The sequence below is a fragment of the Triturus cristatus genome, chromosome 11, assembly GCF_964204655.1.
Source record: "Triturus cristatus chromosome 11, aTriCri1.1, whole genome shotgun sequence".
NCBI classification, from domain to species: domain Eukaryota; kingdom Metazoa; phylum Chordata; class Amphibia; order Caudata; family Salamandridae; genus Triturus; species Triturus cristatus.
The window spans coordinates 210,648,366-210,671,274 of record NC_140594.1 but is presented as its reverse complement, the minus strand read 5'-3'; the positions used below and the strand labels follow the sequence as shown (position 1 = coordinate 210,671,274).

At 46.7% G+C, this 22,909-nt stretch overlaps 1 protein-coding gene across 9 annotated transcripts in view; it reads right to left on the bottom strand.

Annotated features, from left to right (window-relative positions):
* The window catches only part of ACACB (acetyl-CoA carboxylase beta), a 2,187,049-nt gene that overhangs the window by 659,822 nt on the left and 1,504,318 nt on the right, over window positions 1-22,909 (bottom strand). For all 9 annotated transcript variants that reach the window (XM_085633342.1, XM_085633341.1, XM_085633344.1 and 6 more), the window contains one exon: window positions 8,371-8,491. In XM_085633342.1, coding sequence (XP_085489468.1) covers window positions 8,371-8,491 — 121 coding nt within the window. The remainder of the gene's footprint in view (window positions 1-8,370; window positions 8,492-22,909) is intronic.

The window sequence follows — 22,909 nt, the reverse complement described above, 5'->3', positions numbered from 1 at the left end:
GATGTAGATTATTCATTGGTGCTAGACACAGAATCTATTCCATTCAAGCTTGTACGTCTTATTGGTGCTTTCTGCTCTTGATTTTGAGAGAATGTCTCTACACTCCTGAGAAATGTTCATGTCCTTGAATTCCATGAATTCAGGAGCCAGGCATGCAAATGTAGAGACTCCAGATTCGGATGATGCACTTGACCGTTGTCCCTGGACAGAAGAGGAGGACACAGCTGCAGACGAATAGGTCTTGTTTCTGAGAGGTGAAAAAGATCTGGAAACCAATGCTGCCTAGGCCACCTGGGTGCGATGACAATCAGGCGACATCCCTCTAGCTTAATTTTGGTCAGCACTCTTGGGACCCATGGGATGGGAGGAAAAGCATAGGCATAAATCCCTGACCATCGCATCGAAAGGGCATTGCCCTGAGAACCCGCGAGGGGGTACATGCTGGCATAGAACCCGCATTTGGTATTGGTGTTTGTGGCAAACAGGTCCAGAGCTGGTTTCCCCCATAGAGCAAATACTCTCTTTAACTGGACTTGATTGAGTTCCTATTCATGGCAATTGTCTGAGAGCAACTGCCAGCGTGTTGTGTAGACCTGGAACATGTTCAGCTTTGAGAGAGATTCCTTGCTCTGTTGTTCAATCCCACAGTTCCTGCGCTTCTGTAGGAAGTGTGAGAGATTTTGTTCCTTCCTGTTTGTTTATGTAGAACGTATTAGGTGTGTTGTCCGTACGGACCAGTACGGAGGAGCCCGCTATCCTCAAAAGGAAAGCTTGTACGGAGAGGAATATGGCCTTTAACTCCAGGCTGTTGATATGGCTTTGCTTTTGGGCATTGGACCATTTGCTTTGAATTTGAAGGTCCTGCAAATGGTCTCCCCAGCCATCCATGGGGGCATCCGTTGTCAGGATGAAATTTGGTATTTCTTGCAAGAAAGTTGGGTTACGGTACCACCATTTCATTGCTGTCTTCATGGCCGGGGAAACATGAATGATGTCTTTGAAACAGAAGCCATTGCTTCTGTAATTCTTCCTGGAGAGGTCTCATTTTGAGTTTGGCCAAGGGAACCACATTGATCGCAGATGAGTACATCCCTAGCAGCGACTTGTATTTTCTCACTGAAATGGACCCTTTTCTTGATATGCTCTTTGCCAGAAGACGTAGACAGATCTGACGTTCTTCTGACAAGAATGCTTTGCATTGAACCGTGTCCAATCTGGCTCCCAGGAATGGTACTATTTGACTGGGGATGGAAGAGGTCTTTCGGATGTTGACAGTCAAACCTAGTTTGCTGAACAGTCGTAAACAAGCATTGGCGGTCCTGGATGCTTGGTTTGCCGTGGAAGCTTTTAATAGCCAGTCGTCCAAGTATGGGAATACTTGATGACCTTGAGAACGTAAAGCTGCTGCCACCGGTGGCAGGCATTTTGTAAATATCCTGGGTGCCAATTTGAGGCCGATTGGGAGAACCTTGAATTGGTAGTGGGTACCAGCCACTGTGAATCAGAGGAATTTTCTATGCTTCCGATGAATGGGGATGTGGAAATAAGCATCTTCCAAAACGAGGGAGGTCATGAAATCTCCTTTGTTGAGACGTCGTAAGATGTCGGCTAAAGTTACCATCCTGAAAGTTTGCTTCCTTAGGAATTTGTTTAACTATCTGAGATCCAAACTTTGCCTCTATTCACCCGACTTTTTCATAATCAAAAAGAAGCGGGAAAAGAAACCTAGCCCTATTTGCAGAGCTGTAACTTTTTCTAAGGCTCCTTTCGCGAGCATACTCTGTGTTTCCTTCTGCAATAAGTAAAAACGAGGGGGGAGGGTTCCCCTAGGTGGTGTAGTTGGAGGTTTTTGTATAAATTCCAGTGTGTGACCGAAGGCAACCAAATCTAATACCCAACGGTCTGATGTTATACTCTCCGATTGCTGGAGAAAACTGGATATCTTCACACCCACGGGAGGGGAAATTGAGGGGGAAGCTGGTACCCTGGTAAAATCACTGTCTCCATCCGTTGTCCCTGCTTTGGGTCGATGTTCTCTTTCGGCCCCCTTGGCGAGAGAAACCAGCCGTAGCCGGTTGACGGTAGGCAGCAGGTTGATAGGATTGCCTATATTTTGTCTGGTAAGGCTGGTATTGTTGCGCTCTTTGGTAGTTCCCTCTGTAAGTGGAAAAACCACATCCTTTAGCTCCTCTGAAAGATGTCTTTCTGTATTGAAGGGAACCTAAAGATTTAGCAGTGTTTGTGTCCTTTTTGATGGCTAGAAGCAATTCAGCTATATGTTTGCTGAATAAGGCTTCTCCATCAAATGCCATATCCAGAACTTTTGTTTGGATCTCTGGTCTAAATGTGGTTGCCTTTAACCATCCCTGGCGTCGTAACACAGCCGCCCCTACCAGTTGACGGAAACCTGTGTTGGCTATGTCCATAGCATAATCAGTAGCTTCAGAGGCTGCCGTTTCCCTTCTATAAAGATCTTTCTGGCTTCCTGCTTCCTGTCCTCAGGAATAAGATCTAGTAGAGAAGCCATATCAGACCACATTTGTATGTCATAGCATCCGATGATAGCCAAAGCGTTGGCTGCTTTAATAGTGGTCGCAGCCATGATGAAGAAACGCTTTCCCATAAAGTCAAGCTTACGCCCTTCCTTACCCGGAGGAGTGGAAATCGGGGAGGCAGTGTTCTTAGATCTCCTTTGTGCTGCCTGTGAAATAACAGAATCCGGTTTCAGATGGCCAGTCAGACAAGAAGGAGAGTTTTCCGCAGCTCTGTATTTTTTCTCTATATGAGCGAGCACTGGTGGTATTGTTGCCGGGGTCGTCATTATCTTTACACCCTTTTGCCAAATGTAGTCAATGATAGGTATTGTGCTCATTGACTTCCTGGCTTCCTCTTTAATGTCATACAGAAAGCAGTCCGTATGCTTCACTTACATGGGAAGATGGAATCTATTAGAAGCCCTCGCCATCAAGTTGTGGAAACCACCTATATCTTCTGGCGGGGAATCCGCTAGATGGTGTGACGGAGGTGATGAAGTAGGAATAATATAGTCCTCCCAGGGATCAACAGCTGGTTCTGTGATCTCACCCTCTTCTCGCTCTTTGTCTGAAGAGGAATGGTCAACAGGATCAGCTTCTTGTGGTACTGTAGATGTTGCTGGTGAGTTGGGTTCCTTGGGGATTTGTGCAGGTAATTCGTTGGGAACCTCTTGAGATGGAAATCTGTGTTTGTAATCTGCTAACATAGCTTGCAGATCTTGAATCAAGACTGGCGTTAGATGAGCCAGTTGTCTATGGCGAGGTTTTTGGTATTCATAGTGTTGATAATGGCGCGGCGGTACCAGATGTGGCTGGTAGTATTGCTGGTCCTCATACTCATCATCAAAATCCTGGCACTTCACGTACAACTCCGTAGGACTGTGTGCTGCTTCATACATTCCTTCATCATCTTCTTAATCCCTCTCAGATTCTTGAAGGTCCAACAGATGCGATGGAGGTAAGCGAGAGATTTTGCTATAGGCTGACATATCCGGATAAAAACACTTCTTCGTCACCCTAATCATCGTCGACGGTGGCGTTGATGGGCTTCTAGTAACAGCCGCTGAAAATCTTGTCATTGACTGAATCATGGTCGACGGAGTCGTCGTTGACGGAGTAATCGTCGACGGAGTAAATGTCGTCGACTGCGTTGTAGTCATCCTGTCGTCGACGAACCCCCCGCTGACGGTGTCGTCGTCAGTGACAGACTTTGTGCCGATGAAGACGATGACAATATCTTAGACGGTTTTAATGAAATTTAATGAAATAATTCTCACCGTCTGCAAAGGTGGAGCAGTCGTCGACAATGGCAACATCAGCGATATCTTCGTCGATGGTATGGGTCCAGAGCAAAACCAATGGGGATGATGGACGGAGTGTTGAACATTGCAAGTACTCATCCCCAGTCAACTGATCTGGGTTTAATCCATCATCATTCTTTAGCTCAGTCCGCCACCCCAGTCATGGCCATATGCAAATCAGTCTGACCCTGTGCCTCATGGGAACAGTCCAGCCCGAACTGCCAAGCCATGTCTTCCCTGGACCGGAAACAAGCATCCTGGGACCGGTTTCTGGATAATCAGCCGTCATCAGCCAGGCTACCTTGAATCCAGTGGCAAAGTGAGCAAGGGACCCACTTCTGGGCATACCCTGCCAACTTAGGGCAAACAAAGCAAAAACAAAGGGGATGATGGACGGAGTGTTGAACATTGCAAGCGCTCAAACCCCATCAACTGATCTGGGTTTAATCCATCATCATTCTTTAGCTCACTCCGCCACCCCAGTTCAGACATGGCCATATGCAAATCAGTCTGACCCTGTGCCTCAGGGGAACAGTCCAGCCCGAACTGCCAAGCCACGTCTTCCCTGGACTGGAAACCTGCATCCTGGGACCGGTTTCGGGCTAATCAGCCGTCACAGAGATAGCCGTCAGATAGAGATAGCCATGGTCGTCGCCGTGATTGTGTAACTTGCAGTCGTCAATGACCCAGTGGCTGTCGTCGACGGAGATTTCTCAATCCTGCTCTTACCAGGATCAGATGAAGACGCTCTGTGTTTCTTCTTTTCTTTCCTCATAGGAGTAGAGGAGACAGAAGTTTAAGGGTCAGAGGAGACTTTAGATACTCTCTCCTTACTTGAGCCGTTGCTTTCTGGAGAGGGTTTAAGGTGTTTCCTGCCCTCTCCAGAGTCTTTCTCCTCAGACCTGGATCTTTTACAAGGTCTAGGGGAGCCATCACTATCCTCCTCCTCCGACTTGTGGTGCTTAGTGGACTGTAACCCCAGAAGCAACCTACCTTCTCTGTCTCTCAAGGCCTTAGAAGAAAAAGTGCAACATATTTTGCACTGTTTTACCTCATGGGCTGGATGGAGGCAGTAAATGCAGTCCTTGTGAGGATCATCAACATGAACTCTCTTCTTGTCACAGGTCTTGCAGGGCCTAAAGAGTCTTATCTTATCAGACATAATGAACAGTTTTTGAATAAAAAACCTGAAAGGTTAGAAAAACTGAGTAGAACTCAGGGAGACTCCCTTCACACACGACGTGCAGTGAAAATCTGAGGGAAACTGCCTCTGCTAGGAAGGTTCTGCAGCTGATTGGCTGCATTCATCATTTGGTCCTTTTAAAAAAAGAAAGGACATAGATAGGCTATATTAGCATGGTTCACGACCATTGTAGCCTATGGCATTTTTGGAATACTGCTTGTTTATTATACCGTGGGACTCCCATCTCGAGGACGGGTAATGATTTAGGCATGTGAATCTATGAAAGATACCCTAATACTGGATAACTATGAAATACTGGATAACTATGAACTGTCCCTGAAGGTTCACACTAATTTATGCAACACCCTATATCAAGAACCAGGGAGAGACGGGTATCTAGCCTCCCACATAAAAATACTGATCAAGAGAGAGTTAATGAGACTGAAATGTGGGCTCATCCATTTAAAGGCCTACACATTCGGAAGACTAACTGGGTCCTTTGATCAACAATGGCAGCTATGTAACTTCCTGAAGGGAACTCTGGCACACATGATATGTGTCTGCCCAGTTTTAAAAAAATCTGAGAGACTTCTTGCTAAAACCACTGTTTCGCAATCTCAGCACTAGGGATTGCAACACAGCTGTTTCCTGAGCGGTCTGAACCCACAATTAACAGCCAAGAGCATTACATTTCTTAAAGAAACTCAAAACCTTTGGCCCTCACACCATAAAATTCCTAAGCATTAATGTTTTTTAATTGTGGGAGAGCTTAAGAACCTTCTTTTATCGTTTAGACTTGGTTTTAATTTATTCATAATCGAAGCACTGGCACTTTACGGAAACTGGCTTTTTTTCGAGTCACACATTAGAGTTTTTACTTGTCGTTTTATAATGTTTTATTATTCCACTCTGTCTTATGGAGCTTTATTGAAGTCAGAATTTTCACTTGTCGTTTTTACAATGCTTCATTATTCTACATTGTTTTATGGCACTTTATGGAAATCTCCTTTTCTTCTTTTATTTTCTTTAAAGTCTTTTTATTAAACAGCTCATTAGACATAACAATACTGAAAGCGTTCACATGTATGTCATTAGTTATATACAAAACAAAATTTTTCCCCATGATGAAGTAGACTAACAATGGTCACTGTTATTTTTATACGGTACGTTCCTTCATAGTACGTCCATGTACGGGGTGGGGGTCACATCCGAATTGACTTCTCTCATTCATGGGAGAGGGTGAAAAGGTGGGTGCTAAGATTCTCAGTCCCCGTCACATGCACTGGTATTTCCTTCAGGGAGACCATATTTTTTCCCATTTCTTGTTATAGCCCCTACTATCATATATCACCTTTTCTGCTCGCAGGCACCAGCCCAGATTGGCCTCCCACTCTGCCACTGACGGGGGAGGGACGCCCCCCACTGTGGTGCTATATTGCGTTTCGCCACCCCAGCCGCTAGGGCCAGCCAGAGTCTATTATATCAGGGCCAGTCTTCATCTCCCATGATCATCAGTAGGAGCCACCTGGCGTCCATGGGCACCCTCACTCCCAACACCCTCAACATCACTGCCGTCACCCCTTGCTAGAATAAAACGATGACTGGGCACTCCCACAGACTATGGAGGAAGGATCCTCTCTGCTGACAGCCTCTTACACATCGCGGAAACTGTATTTTGCCCCACTTGTGCAGCAGCATGCAGGGGTAATACGAGTGGTGCTAGACCCTTAGTTGTACCAGCCCAAATCTCACCATAATTGCTATTTCTCTAGGACTCTGAAGCGCCTACACACAATCATCGTCCTCTATGTTGCCTAGGTTGTCTGTCCAGGCACTCCCAAGGGGTGCCAATGGGTCCAGTGGATTGCTCATTATTCTCTTATACACTATAGACATGCCTTTTCTTCTTACTTGAGTCATTTGTCATACTTTTTATCTGTCGTTTTTACAAAGTCTAATTATTCTACCCTGTTTGTTACATTGTGACAGTTTTTAATAACTTGAAACAATAAAATGTATCATTCTATTTATCAAACTTCCCTCTACAAGGTACTGGAGTTGGAAGTTATGGCCAAGCTTCAGGGGCTAACAATCTTTGCTTAAACCAGGAAGACTTCTGGTATGCTATGAGCACTAAGGACAGTGGTGGAGCCAATTATCATGGGCAACCTTCATAGGTGGCAATACTGTTGAACTTGTCTGCCGTCTTCAACGCTATTGATCTTCTGCTCCTTTACTGGGGCCTCATGGAGTACAGCATAAACTGCATGGTTTGAAATGGACAGAGTTGTTACTTTCGACCCATCGACAGTTATTTGGCCTTCTGCCATTTAAATCATCAGCCAAGATAGTAAAACATGCCATTCCACAGTCTTCTGCAATTGCACCACTTTTGTTTAACAATTGCTTACAACCCCCAGGCTGCCCTCCACAGTGCACATAAAATTAGAGTTTATATGCAGGCTGAGGCATACAAAATCCTTTTAGCAATAACAGAGCAACATTGGCGATCATCCAAGCATTAAGGACAATGCCTCAGTGGTGTTGGCAAACTTTCTAGAAATTAAACCAAACAAAATATGAGCTTTTGCTACTAATTCAATTACTAATCATGATACCAAACTTTGGCCTGCCAATATGAGACCTTGCCCCAAACAACGCTTGTTATGAAAAATCGGGGACTGATGGTCCTTTCAAGCTTGACTCTCGAACTAGTTGTTTCTACAACATCTGATTAAAGAGATTAAAACTACTCTATCTCTACTTTCACATGAACTAAAGAAAGGTTTAACATGGCCTTCAGACCGAAACAATTGTTTAACTGATGGTCATTTACTTTGCGTACTTGAGAAATTTGATCACATATTATCAAACCTTAGGTCCCTTCACTGGTTTCCTGTTCAATAGCGAACACAATTGAAAGCGCTCTTTTGGACCGGCCATGCCTTTCATTGCCTTGGACACAGTCTTGTCAAACAAGGTGGTATCAGAATATATATTATGTACACTTTGAAACTTGGTTGACCCACATTGGAGATTACATAATTTAGATCTCTGCCCAGGAGACACATATTGCAAGGTCCAGACTGAAGTTTTGTGTTTCTTACTAAAATCCATCAGAAGCAAAAGTAGCCAAATACTTAATTTTTTCTCTTTGACTTACACATTTTCAACATTGCTTACAGAAAGCCAAGAAATATTTGGCTGCACTGTACAAAAAATAGACCTTTCTTACAGCACCTTATCTGCAATCAATTTTACTATAATGTCTTTGCATTTATTAGTTTTAAAAAGAAAGCATTTAGTCAGAAAGAAGACATTGTGATACATTTATAAAGTAGAATAGGCCTACCATGCTGATGGTAATAATTTCCTCATAGGCGAGAGAGGACTCCCCAGCAATTGTACCGGACCCCCGTAGATTTTCTACTCCAAGCCCATCTTCCTTTCCAAGAATGTCAGTTATGACATACCTGTTCCAAAAACAGAAAGGCATAAAAACAATTTCACCAGCACAGACACATTAACCTGATACTATTTTATATAAGATGAAAACAAAGCAGATATGTTGACCGGTTACTGACAGTCTGAGCGGCAAAGTATAATTCATGCTTTGGACCGAAAACTGCAAAAAGAGAAAGCAATGTATGCCTAATCAGTTTAAAACCATTGAACATTTATGTAAGGAGGAAGAGAAAGACATATCGATGATTTGATACCCTGGTGAAAAGATACGTACCATAAAGAATCCGAGGTTCATAAAAAAAATAAGGTAGCTCCAAAGTTAGCATGAGAAAAGTAAATAAAAGATGCAGACCAATTGCTATTTCCAACTTCAGGTACAGAATCAAAGAAATACAGATATCCAAACTATAAAGTGATTTACAGAGAATGATCTAGCAAACATTACAAATGTAGAGGCAATGAATGCTTGAACAAATCAATATGAGACATAAACAATACACCATTACCCAACTGATATCCCTTGCGTCCACAAGCAAAACAGAAATGATAGTATTCCACACACTTTCCCCTCTGTCTACTGTGGAAGTGCTGGTCTCCTACCTACTATTTTAAGACCAAGCATGTGGCACACTTTGTTATCATCAGTGTAAAAGGGAAAACTCAGCATAAGGAGAACATTGGTAAAAATACAAGGCCAAAACGAGCCAGGAGCTGCTTGTGGTTTATCTCCAGGAATGTTTGAAGTAACTTGTAGTGCATTCCATCACCTACTTTTGACATGATGCATTACTGGCCCTCGCAGATTGTTTGCACCCAAATAGAGGACATGACTACAAGACAAACTACCACCTGGAAAATATACCTCGGAAGGTTCCTGGGATTTTCGGGGAGAGACTTTTTTTTTTACATCAAACTATTTGAAATACCGATAGTACAGGATTGATGTTTTGTCGCATTATGTTTTAAGAATCATTTTAAGTTCATGTTGATTTTAGTTCGTTTTATTTTTAGTACTGCAGCACATTTTAACAATGCTGTTTTATGTTTGGCATGAAGACAGTTTGTGTCTAGAGGTCAGAGTTCATGTTCAGTTCACCGTTGGAACGGAATGGCACATTCACTGTACATATGCGTATTTCTTTCAAGTTTATCTTTTGGGCAGGAGTGGTTTCACCTGTGGTGTGCACTACTAATAGTTTCACGCACGGAAAGCTCACTTCATGGTTTACGGAAACAAGACGCCGTTCACGGCGCAGAGACTAAATATTCTGTTGACATGCTTACAACAGTGCGTTATTCGCGAAGTTTGATTTTTGTGCATGGCTGTTTACACTCGGAATATTTTTGGGTTAAGGATCTTTGCTTTCCTTTGCGGTTTTTCTTGGGTCAAACTAAGCATGTTTTTATTTGGTTTCAGCACGCAGTGGTGAGGGTTTGAGCAAATTTACAGATGCACGTTTCACGGTTGTTTTTTATAGGGGTCCTTTACTATTTTTGATGGGCTTTCTTTTTGTTTTAGTAAGCCCTGACGAAGGGCTTTTATGCACGAAATGCATTGTGTGGATAGTAGTATGATTACCCAGGACGAACAGCGCATTCCATGTGCCGATGGAAGACGCCTAGATGGGCATTTCTTGCGAATTTAAAGTTGGGAATTCGACAGTTTTACTGTGAAGGAACACATTCAGAGGAATATGGATTAAACATGGGTTTCTTGTCTGCAATGGAAGATTCTGGATTGTTGAGATTGTGCATTTTTTTGCAATGCTGTGCGGCTTGAACCTGGTACTTGTGACGCACCAGTCAATATCTCATACATATTTGTGCTAATCAGGCAGAGCACACATCAAGTCGGGATGCACATTCTTGCCTTAGGGCATCCTTAAATGTTGTCTAGATTGAAAATTCGAAGTGCAATCCATCACTTACTTTGGCATTCTTCAGTGCCATTCCTGGCAGTTCAGGGTGGACTGTAACTAAAAGAGGCAGGGTCAGTAAAACAGTGAGCTAAAGAACGATGATGGATTTAACCCAGATCTGTGACTCGGGGCTTGTGTCTGAAAAGTTTCAGCGCTCCGGCCATCACCTCCTAGTGTTTGCTTTAAAGAAAGACAGAACATAAGAACATCTGAAAGTTTTGTATTTAAGGGTCAAATGGTACAGGAGGAATACCAAACAACAAACCTATCCATATTCTGGCATATACAGTCTTGGTAGATGGATGCTTGGCTACCAAGATAACACCAGTCACCTCCGGAGGAAGGTTGAAAGCCGCCAACTGTCACTGCTTAATTTCCATGCATGGAGGTGCAGATTGTGTAGGTCCAGGTGGAGGACTCTTGTCTTGCTGCTGCGACAGGTCCGCCCGAAGGGGCAGCCAGAGGACATGTGCTTGTCATGCCAGGAGTTCTGGGTATCACACTCCTCGCCCAGCCCAGAACCACTAAGATGACTTGGGCCCAATCTTTATCTTTTTCAGCACGGTGGACAGGAGAGGTAGGGGTCGAAATGTGTAAAGGAATCTCAATCCCCAATGCAGGCTGAACTATATCCAAGGGAGAACTGCCTAGAGAACTCTAAAGCACAAAAGCTTAGACTGCACAATCTCTGTGGTGGCAAACAGATCAAGCCAGGGTTATACCCAAGGCTGGAAGATGCCCTGTGCCACCTCCAAGTGTTACAGCAATTTATGATCATCTAGGCAATATCAGCTGAGTTTGTACACCCTGTAGTTTAAAGATCTAGCCAGATTCTGTGCAATCAGGGAGACGCCCGGAGCATTCAGCCACTGCCAGAGGTGCAGTTGTGTTATCTGTGAAAACCTGCACCACTTAATGGTTTGAAAGGAACATCCTGAGCTCCAAGCAGATTATTCTCAAATCTGAGTTTATGTGAAGGAGAGTCTGGCAAAGACCAGAGTCCTTTGGTCTTATCTCCCAGATGATCTCTCCCAACCCAGCAAAAATGCATCTGTCACAACCCTCGCACTGGGTGGGGAAGGTAGAGCTGCTGGTCGAATTGCGACCGGGAAGCCACCACTGTTATTCTTTCGCAGTCTCCTTCTACAAATGAATGGACCCTGACAAGTTCCCTGGGTTATCAGTCCAAGGAGGAGTCAGATGCCGCTGCCCAACTTACATGTGCCACCTGGTGTGGTTCACAAGCAGGATACAGGCCAAGAGGCGCAGAAGCCTCAGAACAGTTCTCACAGAAACCTAGGTCAAGAAGTGAAAGATCAAGATCTTTACCCAAATGTCCTGGGCTCATGGAGGTGTAGAAAAGTCTTGGAAGAGCATTGTATCAAGGATTGGTCCGATGAGGGGAAGCTGCTGTTAAGGGGTCAGGTGTGACTTCTGCACGTTGATGGAAAATCACAATGTTGTCAACAGGTCGACTGTTTTCTGGAGGTGGCTTACGACGACTTGAGGTAAGTTCGCCTTCAGGAGCCAGTCGTCAAGGTATGGGAAGACTGGCATTCTCAACCTCCATAAATGAGCTGGAACCATCACAATCACCTTTGATGTGCACTGGTAAAGCCAAAGGGAAGCACAGAAACTGAAAGTGCCTTTGGCCTACCTGAAACCACAGGTAACAACAATGATATTACAGGACAGAAATGTGGAAATAGGTGTCCTGCAAATTCAGTGCCACAACACAGTCTCCCGAATCCAAGGCAGACAGATCTGTGCCCAGGGTGAGCATTTTGAACTTGCCCTTCCAGAGGGAGAAGCTCAGAGGGCAGAGATCTAGGATAGGGCAAAGGATTCCATCCTTCTCCGCCACCAAGAAAGAATGGGAGTTAACAGCCAGTCCCGATCTCTGGTGCCAGCCCCGTCTCGATCACTCCCTTTGCAGTTGTTACGGTGTTGGAGGCATATCCAGGGATGGGACAGGAAAGGTAGGGAGTAGCCCTGTCGCACGATCTGAAGTACTCATTGGTCAGACATGATGCTCCTCCATACATGGAGGTGAAAGGTGATGCAACCTGCACCCAACTCTCCTACCAGCCAGTCGTGGTATCCAGGCTCGAGCGAATACAGTGCTTCCCTGCCCATCCAAAATCAAACATCATAACGTTGGTCGCATTACCTCTGGGACAACTGGTAAGATGTCAGTCACTCTGTCTCACAATGTCTGGGAGTACCTGCCAATTTGGCCTGAGGGTGAGGCAGACAGAGTAGAAGGAAAATTTGCTTACCTGTATTCCTAGTTTTCTTCTAGGGGAATCCTGATCATAGTTATATGCACTTAGTAGTTCCGCCAACGTGCAAGAATCCCGAGCACTTTTAAATATATGAATTTACACTCATAAATAAATATTTGCAGACGTAAGAAGGCCACATTTAATGTAATTTTCATTTTTTTTTAAAACACCAATGTCACTATAAAAAGATAAGTGATCATAGAATGAAAGGAAAAATGAGAAAGGAATTAAGGACAGAATTAGCCAATAGGCTGCAAGATAAAGCCTAGCTAACAAAACTAGCACTGTGACCTCCACAACCTCGCAGCACACACAGAATACCCTCATGCCACACAGGTGGCAGTTAGGTCAGGTCATTTTTATGTAATAATGAAGCATCCTGGGTAAACAATTGATGAAAACTGTAGTATTTCTTCTTCGGGGAGGAGAGAGGGTTGTTTACGACTATGATGAGGATCCCCTTGGAAGAAAACAAAGATAACATGTAAGCTACTGTTCCTTCTCTTCCAGGGCATCCTCATCAAAATTCTTAAGCACTGAAGAATAGCAAGCCTATCCTACAAAAGAGTGGACTTGAAATAGAGACATCGGAATCTAGACAATAATGCCTTGTAAATGTGTGGATCAATCTCCAGGTTGCAGCCTTACAAATCTCTGAAAGGTGGACATTTCTAAGAAGGACTATTGTACCCGCTTTACCTCGAGTAGAGTGAGCTTCAGGTCTACCAGGTAAGGCATTATTTGCCAAAAGATAAGCAAAAACTATACAATAAACTATCCAAAAGTGAAATGTGCTGGTTTGCAGAAGGCAAACCGGTTCTTGTTGGCCCATAATTTATGAAGAGGATATCAGATAGTCTTACGTCTTCAATTTTGTCTAAATAGAATTTCAAAACTCTTGATACATCAAGAAAGTGTAGAGCAGTGGTGTCTCCTCCGCTAAGGTGAAGGAGCGTCGCACCACTGCTATTTCAGCAGTGCAACAAATACAATGATAATAACGGGACGTTATCAGACAAGTTACTTACCTTCAGTAACACCTTATCTGGTAGAGACATGATCTAGCTGCAGATTCCTTACCTTTGAACTTCCAGGCATCAGGATGGATCAGGGAAGATTTTTCTTAGCAGTACCCGGCACGCCTATAGGTGGCGTCGGTCGACTACATGTGACCATGTCGTCGTCATGACATTCGCGTCATCAATATAACTGCCACTCCAGAGTGCTGACGTCAATACTTTCCACGCCAGAAGCAAGAAGCCATGAAGAGACAGGCCATGGTGTGTTAAAAAATTAACAGCTAGGGCCCTGAAGGAGAACATCCCTAACACTGCTGGGAGGAAGGGTGGGTCGGTAAGGAATCTGCGGCTAGATCACGTCTCTGCCAGATAAAGCAAGTAAGTTGTCCATCTGATGGAGACATCTAGCCACAGATTTGTTACCCAAGCAATACCATCCACGGAGGAGGGACTGCGGAAAGGTTTAGACCAGAAAATCCTGTAAAACAGAGCAACCGAACAGGCATTCTCTGCAAACCTGGGAATCCAGGCAGTAATGTCTGGCGAACATGTGCAGTGATGTCCACGTGGCTGCTTGGCAGATATCAGAAATGGGAACACCACGTTGAAGAGCCGTGGTGGCAGCTTTTTTCCTGGTGGAATGGGCTCTGAACCCTTCAGGGGGATCTTTCTTTGCTAAGGCGTAAAAGATTTTCATACAGAGGATAACCCAGCGGAATATAGTCCTCTTTTGGACAGCACGCATTTCTTCACATCCACGTACCCTATAAAGAGTTGGTCATCCACCCGGAACTCTCTGGTTTGACCGAGGTAGAACTATAACGCTCATTTTGGGTCCAGACAGTGGAGATGCTCCTCTTTTTAGGAAGGGTGCGTAGGTGCATAGAAGGTGGGTAGAGTAACTGACTGCTCCTTATGGAAGGGTGTTACCACCTTAGGCAGAAAAGATGCACTTGTGTGGAGCACCACTTTGTCCGGAAAGACCATCAGTTACGGAGGCTGTGAAAACGGCGCCTGCAGTTCACTTACCCTCCTGGCAGAGGTTATTGCCACCAAAAAAGCAGTTTTGATGGAGAGCAACCGCAGAGGGCAGTTGAGCAGCGGCTCAAACGGTGCACACATCAGAAAGGCGAGGACCAAATTAGGGTCCACTGTGACATCATAAAAGGTGAAGGAGGAAATGAGTGGGTTAACCCCTTCAAGAATCTCTGCACCAGATGTGATTTGAAAAGAGAAGGATGATCAGGCAGTCAAAAAAAAGAGGAACGGGTCGAGAGATTGACCTTCAATGTGCCCAGAGCGGAGCCCTGCTGGGCCATGGAGAGTATAAACAGGACTTCAGATAATGAAGCAGATAGGGGGCCAATAGCCCGGTCTGTACAATATTTACAAAATTTGTTCCATCGGCAGGCTTATACCGATTTTGTGGAGGGACGCTTGGCTGCCAAAATAAACTCACAGACTTCGGGAGGGAGGTCGAAAGCTGTCAACTGTCGCCGCTCAATATCCATGTAAGGAGGCAGAGAGTGGACAGGTTCGGGTAAAAAACAATCCCCTGTTGCTGCGACAGAAGATCCTCCTGAAGGGGCAACCTGATCGGAGGATCGATGCTCATGTCCAGAAGCTCGGGATACCAAACTCTACGTGTCCAGTCCGGAGCCACAAGAATAACTTGTACCCGGAAGCTCTGGATCTTCTTGAGCACTCTGGACAGGTGTGGTATTGGCGGAAAGGTGTATAGGAGGCATGAGCTCCACTCACGGCAAAAAGTGTCGCTGAGCGAGAGCCGCCCTGTAAACTCTAAAGTGCTAAACTGCTGACCTTGCGCGTTTGCTTTGGAAGCAAACAGATTTAACCAAGGCTCTCCCCACCACTGAAAGAGACCTGGTGTCACCTCCGGATGGAGACGCCATTCATGACCTGCAAGACGTCTTCGGCTGAGCTCATCCACCCTGACTTTCAGAGAACCGTCAGGTATTGAACCACCAGAGAAATGCCCTGTTGTTCCAGCCAAGTCCAGATACACAGAGCCTCTTAAAAAGGGTCCACGACCCCACTCCGCCCTGTTTGTTGCAGAATCACATGGCAGTAGTGTTGTCTGTGAACACCTGCACAAGCCTTCACTTTATTGACGGCAAAAAAGGCTTTAGATTGCCAGATGTATAGCCTGAAGGTCCAACAGATTGATATGGAGCTTGGCTTCCGCCGGAGACCAGAGTCCTCTGATCTCCACCTCTCCCAGATGGCTACCCCAAACCAGAAGGGACCCATCCATCACTACTGTGAGATCTGGGTGGGGAAGGAAGAGGGGTCTGCCCTTGAACCACTCGTGGTTCGTTAACCACCACTGCAGGTCCCTCTGAAATCTGAACCAGGTCAGTGAGATTTCCTCGATGCTGTGCCCATTTGAACTTCAGGTCCCACTGCCTAGCCCGCATGGGTCACTAGCAGGATGTAGGAGGCCATAAGGTTCAACAGCCTCAGTCATTCTCACCAGAATCCAAGATAGAGGCTTAAACATTGGTATCATAGCCTGAATATCTTGGACTCGCCATTCGGGAGGATAGGCCCAAAACTGCACTGTGTCCAGATCCGCCCCAATGAGAAAGAACGTCGAAGACGGAGTCAGGTGTGAATTCAGGACGCTGATGGAGAACCACAGCGAATGCAGGAGATTCGCCGTAGCCTGGAGGTGGGAGACAACGGCTTGAGGGTGAGCCCGCCTTCAACAACCAGTCGTCGAGATAGGGGAAGACTGGAACCCCTGATCTCCGCAGATAGACTGCGACCACCGCCATCACCTTTGTGAACACCCGAGGGGCACTAATGAGGCCAAAGAGGAGCACCGCAAATGGAAAGTGCTCATTGACCCACCATGAAACAGAGGTAGTGACAATGGGCAGGCAGGATAGAAAAATGGAAATAGGCATCCTGCAAATCCAGCGCTACCATCCAGTATCCTAGGTCCAAGGCAGACAGGACCTGAGCAAGAGTGAGCATCTTGAATTTTTCCATTTTTAGGAAGTAATTGAGGGCTCTGAGGTCTAGGATAGGACGAAGGCCTGCATGCTTCTTTGGGAGCAGAAAGTAGCGGGAATAGCAACCACTGCCTACTTCGGGCTCAGGAACCCTCTCTATAGCTCTCTTGGCCAAGAGAGTCGAGACTACCTCGCGGAGCAAAGCAAGGTGATGCTCCGTCAGCCGATGGCACACTGGAGGCATAGATGGACGGGTAGTCTCGAAGGGAAGGGAGTAAGACCTTCGGACGATTTGAAACACACACCTCTATGATGTAATGTTTGTCAGTGGTGGGATGATTAAGTATTCTGCCACGACTGGCCGAGTGTGATCCTGGGGCAACGGACTAGGAAGGTTTTGCGGTAGAGGGGATGGTGGCTGGGCTCGTCTTCTGGTTCCCTGACCCACGAGGTTGGGGTGAACCGCATCCACGGCCCCACAGAGGTTGCTGCACTTGCGGGGCCCTCTGGCCAGGAAAGGGTTGGCTTGGCTGATAGCCCCTTCTGTAGCCACGAAAGGAGCAAAATTTGGATGAAGCCCTGGGGGTGGTAGTGAGACCCAAAGACTTGGCCTTGTCCCACGAGATTTTAAAGCACTCAAGGGCAGCATCCACATTGTCTCCAAAGAGACGGGATCCATCAAAGGGCATGTCCATGAGGTTAGCCTGGACATCCCCGCAAAACCAGATGTTCTCAGCCAGTCATGGCGACAAACTGCCACAGTTGTGGAAATTGCTCTACCTAGGGAGTCCGTCATGTTCAAACCACATCTGAGGGCAAACTTAGCTGCGTCCCTCCCATCTGCTATAGCTTGGGAGAGTAGAGCCCGGTCCTCCTCCGAGACTCTGGGCAGCACCTGCGCTATTGTTTCCCATATGGAGTTTCTTTCTGAAGATTTTCCAGCCTCTTGGATTCTCTGTCCGGGGGTGAGGAAGGGAATGCGCCACGAGAAGTGGAAGCTTGGACACCAAGCTTTGGCGGATGGGTGGTGAGGAAAGGTGGTCGCCCAGTGCGGGGCAATGACGGTGGGCGCTCGTCCTATTTACAGGAGCCTCTGTGCTGGGTTTGGACCATGTCCCCAGAAGGACGTCTGTCAAGGCCTCATTGAAAGGAAGTAGGGGTTCGAACTCAAGACCCCAGGCCGCAGGATCTCTGTCAAGACATTCGTCTTGACCGTCACTCTAGGAAGTTGTAGGTCAAGGACCTTCTCAGCCCTACGTACCACCATGGCAACAGATTCTCCCTCCTCCATAGCCAGGGTAGGAGAGTAAAGCATGCCAGAGTCAGGGGAGGTGGCCAGACAACTGGCTTCACCCAATTCCTCATACCAGTCCAGATCTTTTTGTAGCGGGATTTCTAAGGGATCCTGCTCCCACTCATAATCCTCTTCTTCTGTTCCTAACACTTCAGAATAGGGCAGAAAAAACAGCATGGAGCTGTACAGATCTGTCGGCGCCGGTTTGGACATCAGAGGATGCCCGACGGCTCCGTGTCATCAGAAAAGAAGATCAGGGAGGCGCTGCCGGAGGGCACCCGACGCAACGCCAGGGAAGGTCGCTGTGGAGGTGTGACCAGCGTCGGTCCAGTCCCGGGAACGGGTCCACTCGGAAGATGTGGCCGGAACCGCCAACATGTGAACCACGGGGGCCCCACCGTCTTCTGAGCCTGCGAGGCCTGAAGGCGCGCCAGCAGGGTCAGGCTGCCCAAATATGGAGCACATGGCGTCATAAAATTCTTTCAGTTGGGTGGGGGGTCGCTCCCGGCCCTGGAAATGGAGGGAAACGCAGAGCCGACTAAGGCACCCGCTCCGCAGAGCGGGGCCTCAAACGCTGAGGTTCCTTCACCAAGTCATGAGGCTGGCGGGGCGAAGTCGTAGTACGCTTCTACTTCTTGTGCTGCCTCTTACCTGATATCGGCAAAGAAGATTTTGATTCACCGGTGCGGTGCTCGGACCTTCCTCTCTACCGAGACCTGGGCTGGGACCAAGACTGACGAGGCGACCTCCGCAGAGCAAGACACCGGGCCATGAGAAGCTTTAGGGACCGCTCCCTCAAAGCCTTCGGATAAATGGCTCAGCAGTCGGAGCACAACTTGGAGTCGTAGTCATGCTCCAAGCACCAAAGACAGACCAAAAGGGGGTCCGTAACTGACTTGGCGCTGTGAAAGGTGCTGCACGGCTTGAAACCCAAAATCTTCTAGCTGGACATGATATACCTAACACACCAACGAAGTCGACAAAAAGTCAAAAAAAGTCTGTCAAAAATGACAGAGGCTAGCTCTCTTCAACGGATTGGCGAGAATAGTGCGGAAAGAAAAGAACGGACATCAGCGCGCCAGAGTGGCGGTTATATTGATGACGCAGACAAACACAACAACGCCATGTGGAGTCAACCGATGCAACCTACCGTTCAAAGGTAAGGAATCTGCAGCTAGATGTCTATCAGATTCACCTCTGCAACCTGAAAGAAAGAGGCTGATGAGAGGCAATAAAAAAATATAAAACAAGGCTGTTTCTACACTTGAACAAGGCTTTTTCCACACTTGTACAAAGGATCTTGACAAATAAAAGGACTTGCAACAGAAACCAACAATGCCCGCTAAATGAATTTTCCTTTTTGTGTACTGTACTATTATTGATCTTTTAGTATTGCCTTTCATCAGCCTTTTTCTTCTGTATTCATTTGTGGTCATGTGGTAGCTGGCCATATGAGGTGGGCAATATGAGTCTAAATTACTCTTGTGACTAGCCTAGTTGGTGCAGTTGCCGTGTACCCTGCTGCCTTTGCCTTTGTTGATACACCTCTGCAACCTGCCTGCCCCTGATCCTGATGACAGTCTCGACGCAAACGCTTGGCTGCCTTTATCTGCCTTGCACCCAGCCTGCCAGGCCTGGGGAACAACAAATCAGCTGTGCTCCTGTGGTGTTGAGGCCCTTATGACCTGCTCCCTTCAGTGGGACCGCTGGACTTACCTTTTAAGTCCTTCTGTCCAGTGTGTTTTCGGTGGCCCCCTTCTTCGTAGCGCCTGCTACCAACGACCTCAGCACCTTGCTCCCAGCTGAATCCAGAATGCTCCCGAATGTCTGTTGCTGGAACATTGGACCTGGCAATGCTACTTACCCGAATTAAGTAGGTGAACCTTGAGAAACCACTGTGCAACTTTCTAAGCTTTTTCCTATTTTCCACCATTGACCTCTAAAGTGAGTAATTGCACACAACAGTAATTTCTTTTGCAAACATTTAAAAATTCAAACTTAAAAAGTGCTTACCTTAGAAAGAAGTTCTTGGTCTGAAAAATTATATAAAAATCTATGTTTTTGTTACAAATTGGACTCAGATTTATTCTAGAGTGTGTGTCTCATTTATTACCCTTGTAAGTACAACAAATGATTAGCAGTACCCACTGATAAGCCTAACTGCTCGCCCACACTACCACAAATAGAGCGTTAGTATTTTCTACTTTTGCCTCTGTATACCAATAGGGGATCCACTGGACTCTGCATAGTGTAACTCGTTTTAGTACACTATATAGAGAACCAGCTTCCTACATATGCATTTTCCATGAACTTTTATGAACAGCGTTACCGTAAAAACTGCTGAATGGAATTACATCAAATTTGGTGGGAAGCTAACTCTTGGTTCGGAAAGCATGCTTTTTGTGATTGGGTGTACCTTTGTTTGCTACTTTTTGATATATTAAGGCTCAAAAAATATTTGTATATATGGACTGTCGGGTTCCAAACACTCACAAGAGTCCCTTGAACCGAATTTGAAAATAGAGAGCGTTCTAATTGGCCAAGAGGGTTTTTCTCCTATTGAGCCAATTTGATCGCATGGGAAGACCTAGTCCTGTGAGAGCGAGTACTGTGATTGACTGCCCCAAGTGCATTACAGGACTCGGAGACTTATCCCCTGTTCTAAGCTTAAATTGAAAAAATAATATATGGGGCAGGGTAGTGATACCCTGCCCCCTTAGAACCTATGGGGGGGTCCCAGAAGACCACACCTATGCAGGGCCAAAATAAGAAGAAACAGTGGCTCTCCTTAGCATACAAGATGGGTGCATGAGAGGAGCCACAGGGGCCCTGGGGCTCCCTTGTGGCCCCCCAATGTTCTGTCAGTGCCATGGGTAGGCACCGGCCACCCACTCAGGAGCACATAGGGCCATGGCAGTGTGGGCCCCCTCAGTCACTATAGACTCGTGGAGAGGGGTAACACGCCTCCTCTCCATTTAAAAAAAATGAGGGTCCCGGGGAATGGGGTCACCCGGGCCCATAGTGACCTGAGGAGGTGGTCTGTGGGCCCCCTCTTAATAATAAAGAGAGGTTCAGGGAAGGGGTTTCCAGGGCTTGTAGTGGCTAGGAAAGGGGGCTGTGTGCCCCCCTCACCTCTAAATGAATTTTCCCTGGGGATGTAAAGACCCGGGAAAGGGGGGGGGGGGGAAGGCACATTCTGCCCTTCCCTTAAAAAAAAAAAAAAGGCCCAGGGGGTAATGGGATGCCTAGGGGACCAAGAGTGTCAGGGAGGATGCCGCATGTTGCGCGCCCACCTCCCCTTCATAAAAAAATACATGCCTGGGGTATGTCAGTCCCCGGGGCCTGACAAAGGATAGAGGAGGGGGGCTGCGCATCCCATCCCCTTTTTTTTGACAAATTGGCCACAGGGTATGGGTCTGTCTGAGTGCAGTCAGACCCTTAGGCCAACCACACTCTGACAAAGGCCAGATGAGGAGGGTTGTCTGACGGAACCAAGCATGTGGGTTCCATGCTGTCTGAACCATGCATGTGTCTTTACAACAAAATAAGCATAGTTGAGGCATGTATGGTAAAAACATATGCAGGGTTAAAATGTTTCAGGTAAGTACTACTCCCCGACCCCTGCCCCCGCTCTGAGACTTAAAATTACCCCGTCCCTCCTGAAAACCATACAGATATATCTGTAAGAAACATTAGTTAGTTAGATTCCTCACCTTAGAATATCCCCAGGAGTCAGGCTGGATCCGGAAAGATTTGTGTCAGCAATACCCTTGCGCATCGCTAGGCGTCGTCTGCGGCTCTGCGTCCGTCGTCGGCATCGTGATCGCCGGGATGATGTCGTCGGAGTACTTGGACGCCGCCCTCGCGCGCTGACGTCAGTTCTTGTACATAGCTTTCCGCGGCAGGAACGCAGAGCCATGCAAGAGACCGACACTGGTGCCAAAAAATTCTAGGGCCCTGAAAGGGATGACCTCAACCCTAGATATCGGTTCGCAGAACGGGGAGGATGGGTGGGTCGGTGAGGAATCTAACTAACTAATGTTTCTTACAGATATATTGTTACCCAAGGTAAGTAACTTGTTCATCTGAAAGAAACACGTTAGTTAGATTCCTCACCTTAGAATAGATACCCCAGCAATACCAACCCCGGTGGTGGGTCTGCGAACCAAGATCACACCAGAAAGTCCTGGAGGACAGAACGGCCAAAGAAGCCGTCTCTCCGGACTTGGCTGTCCAGGCAATAATGTTTGGCCACGTTGCTGCCTGACAATTGTCCTGCAAGGGGACTCCCCGGCCCAGGGCAGTGGTCGCCGCTGTGGCCTGAGTAGAATGGGCCCTCAGCCCTACAAGAGGTTCATTTTTAGCTAAGGAGTAGCAGGCCTTGATACACAAAACAACCCACCGAGAGATGGTTCGTTTGTGCACCGCTCGTCCCTTCTTAGCGCCCACGTAGCCGACAAAGAGTTGGTTGTCCACCCGGAACAGCTTGGTGCGGTCCATATAGAAGGAAAGCGCCCGTTTTGGGTCCAGACGGTGGAGCCCCTCTTCCTCTTTCGAGGGATGCGAAGGCGGAAAGAAGGTGGGCAGCGTAACAGACTGCCCGATGTGAAAGGCAGTCATCACCTTAGGAAGAAAGGAAGGACGGGTCCTGAGACCAACTTTGTCCGGATGGACAGAAAGGAAAGGAGGCTTAGAAGAAAGAGCCTGGAGCTCACTCACCCGTCTAGCAGAGGTGATGGCCACCAGGAAAGCAGTTTTAAGCGTCCACAGACGAAGGGGACAATTATGAAGTGGCTCAAAGGGAGCGCACATCAGATACGTCAACATCAGATTCAAATCCCACTGAGGCATTACGAAAGGGACATGAAGAAACATGTGAGTAATGCCCTTAAAGAAGCGAGAAACAACAGGGGATTTGAAAAGAGAAGGCT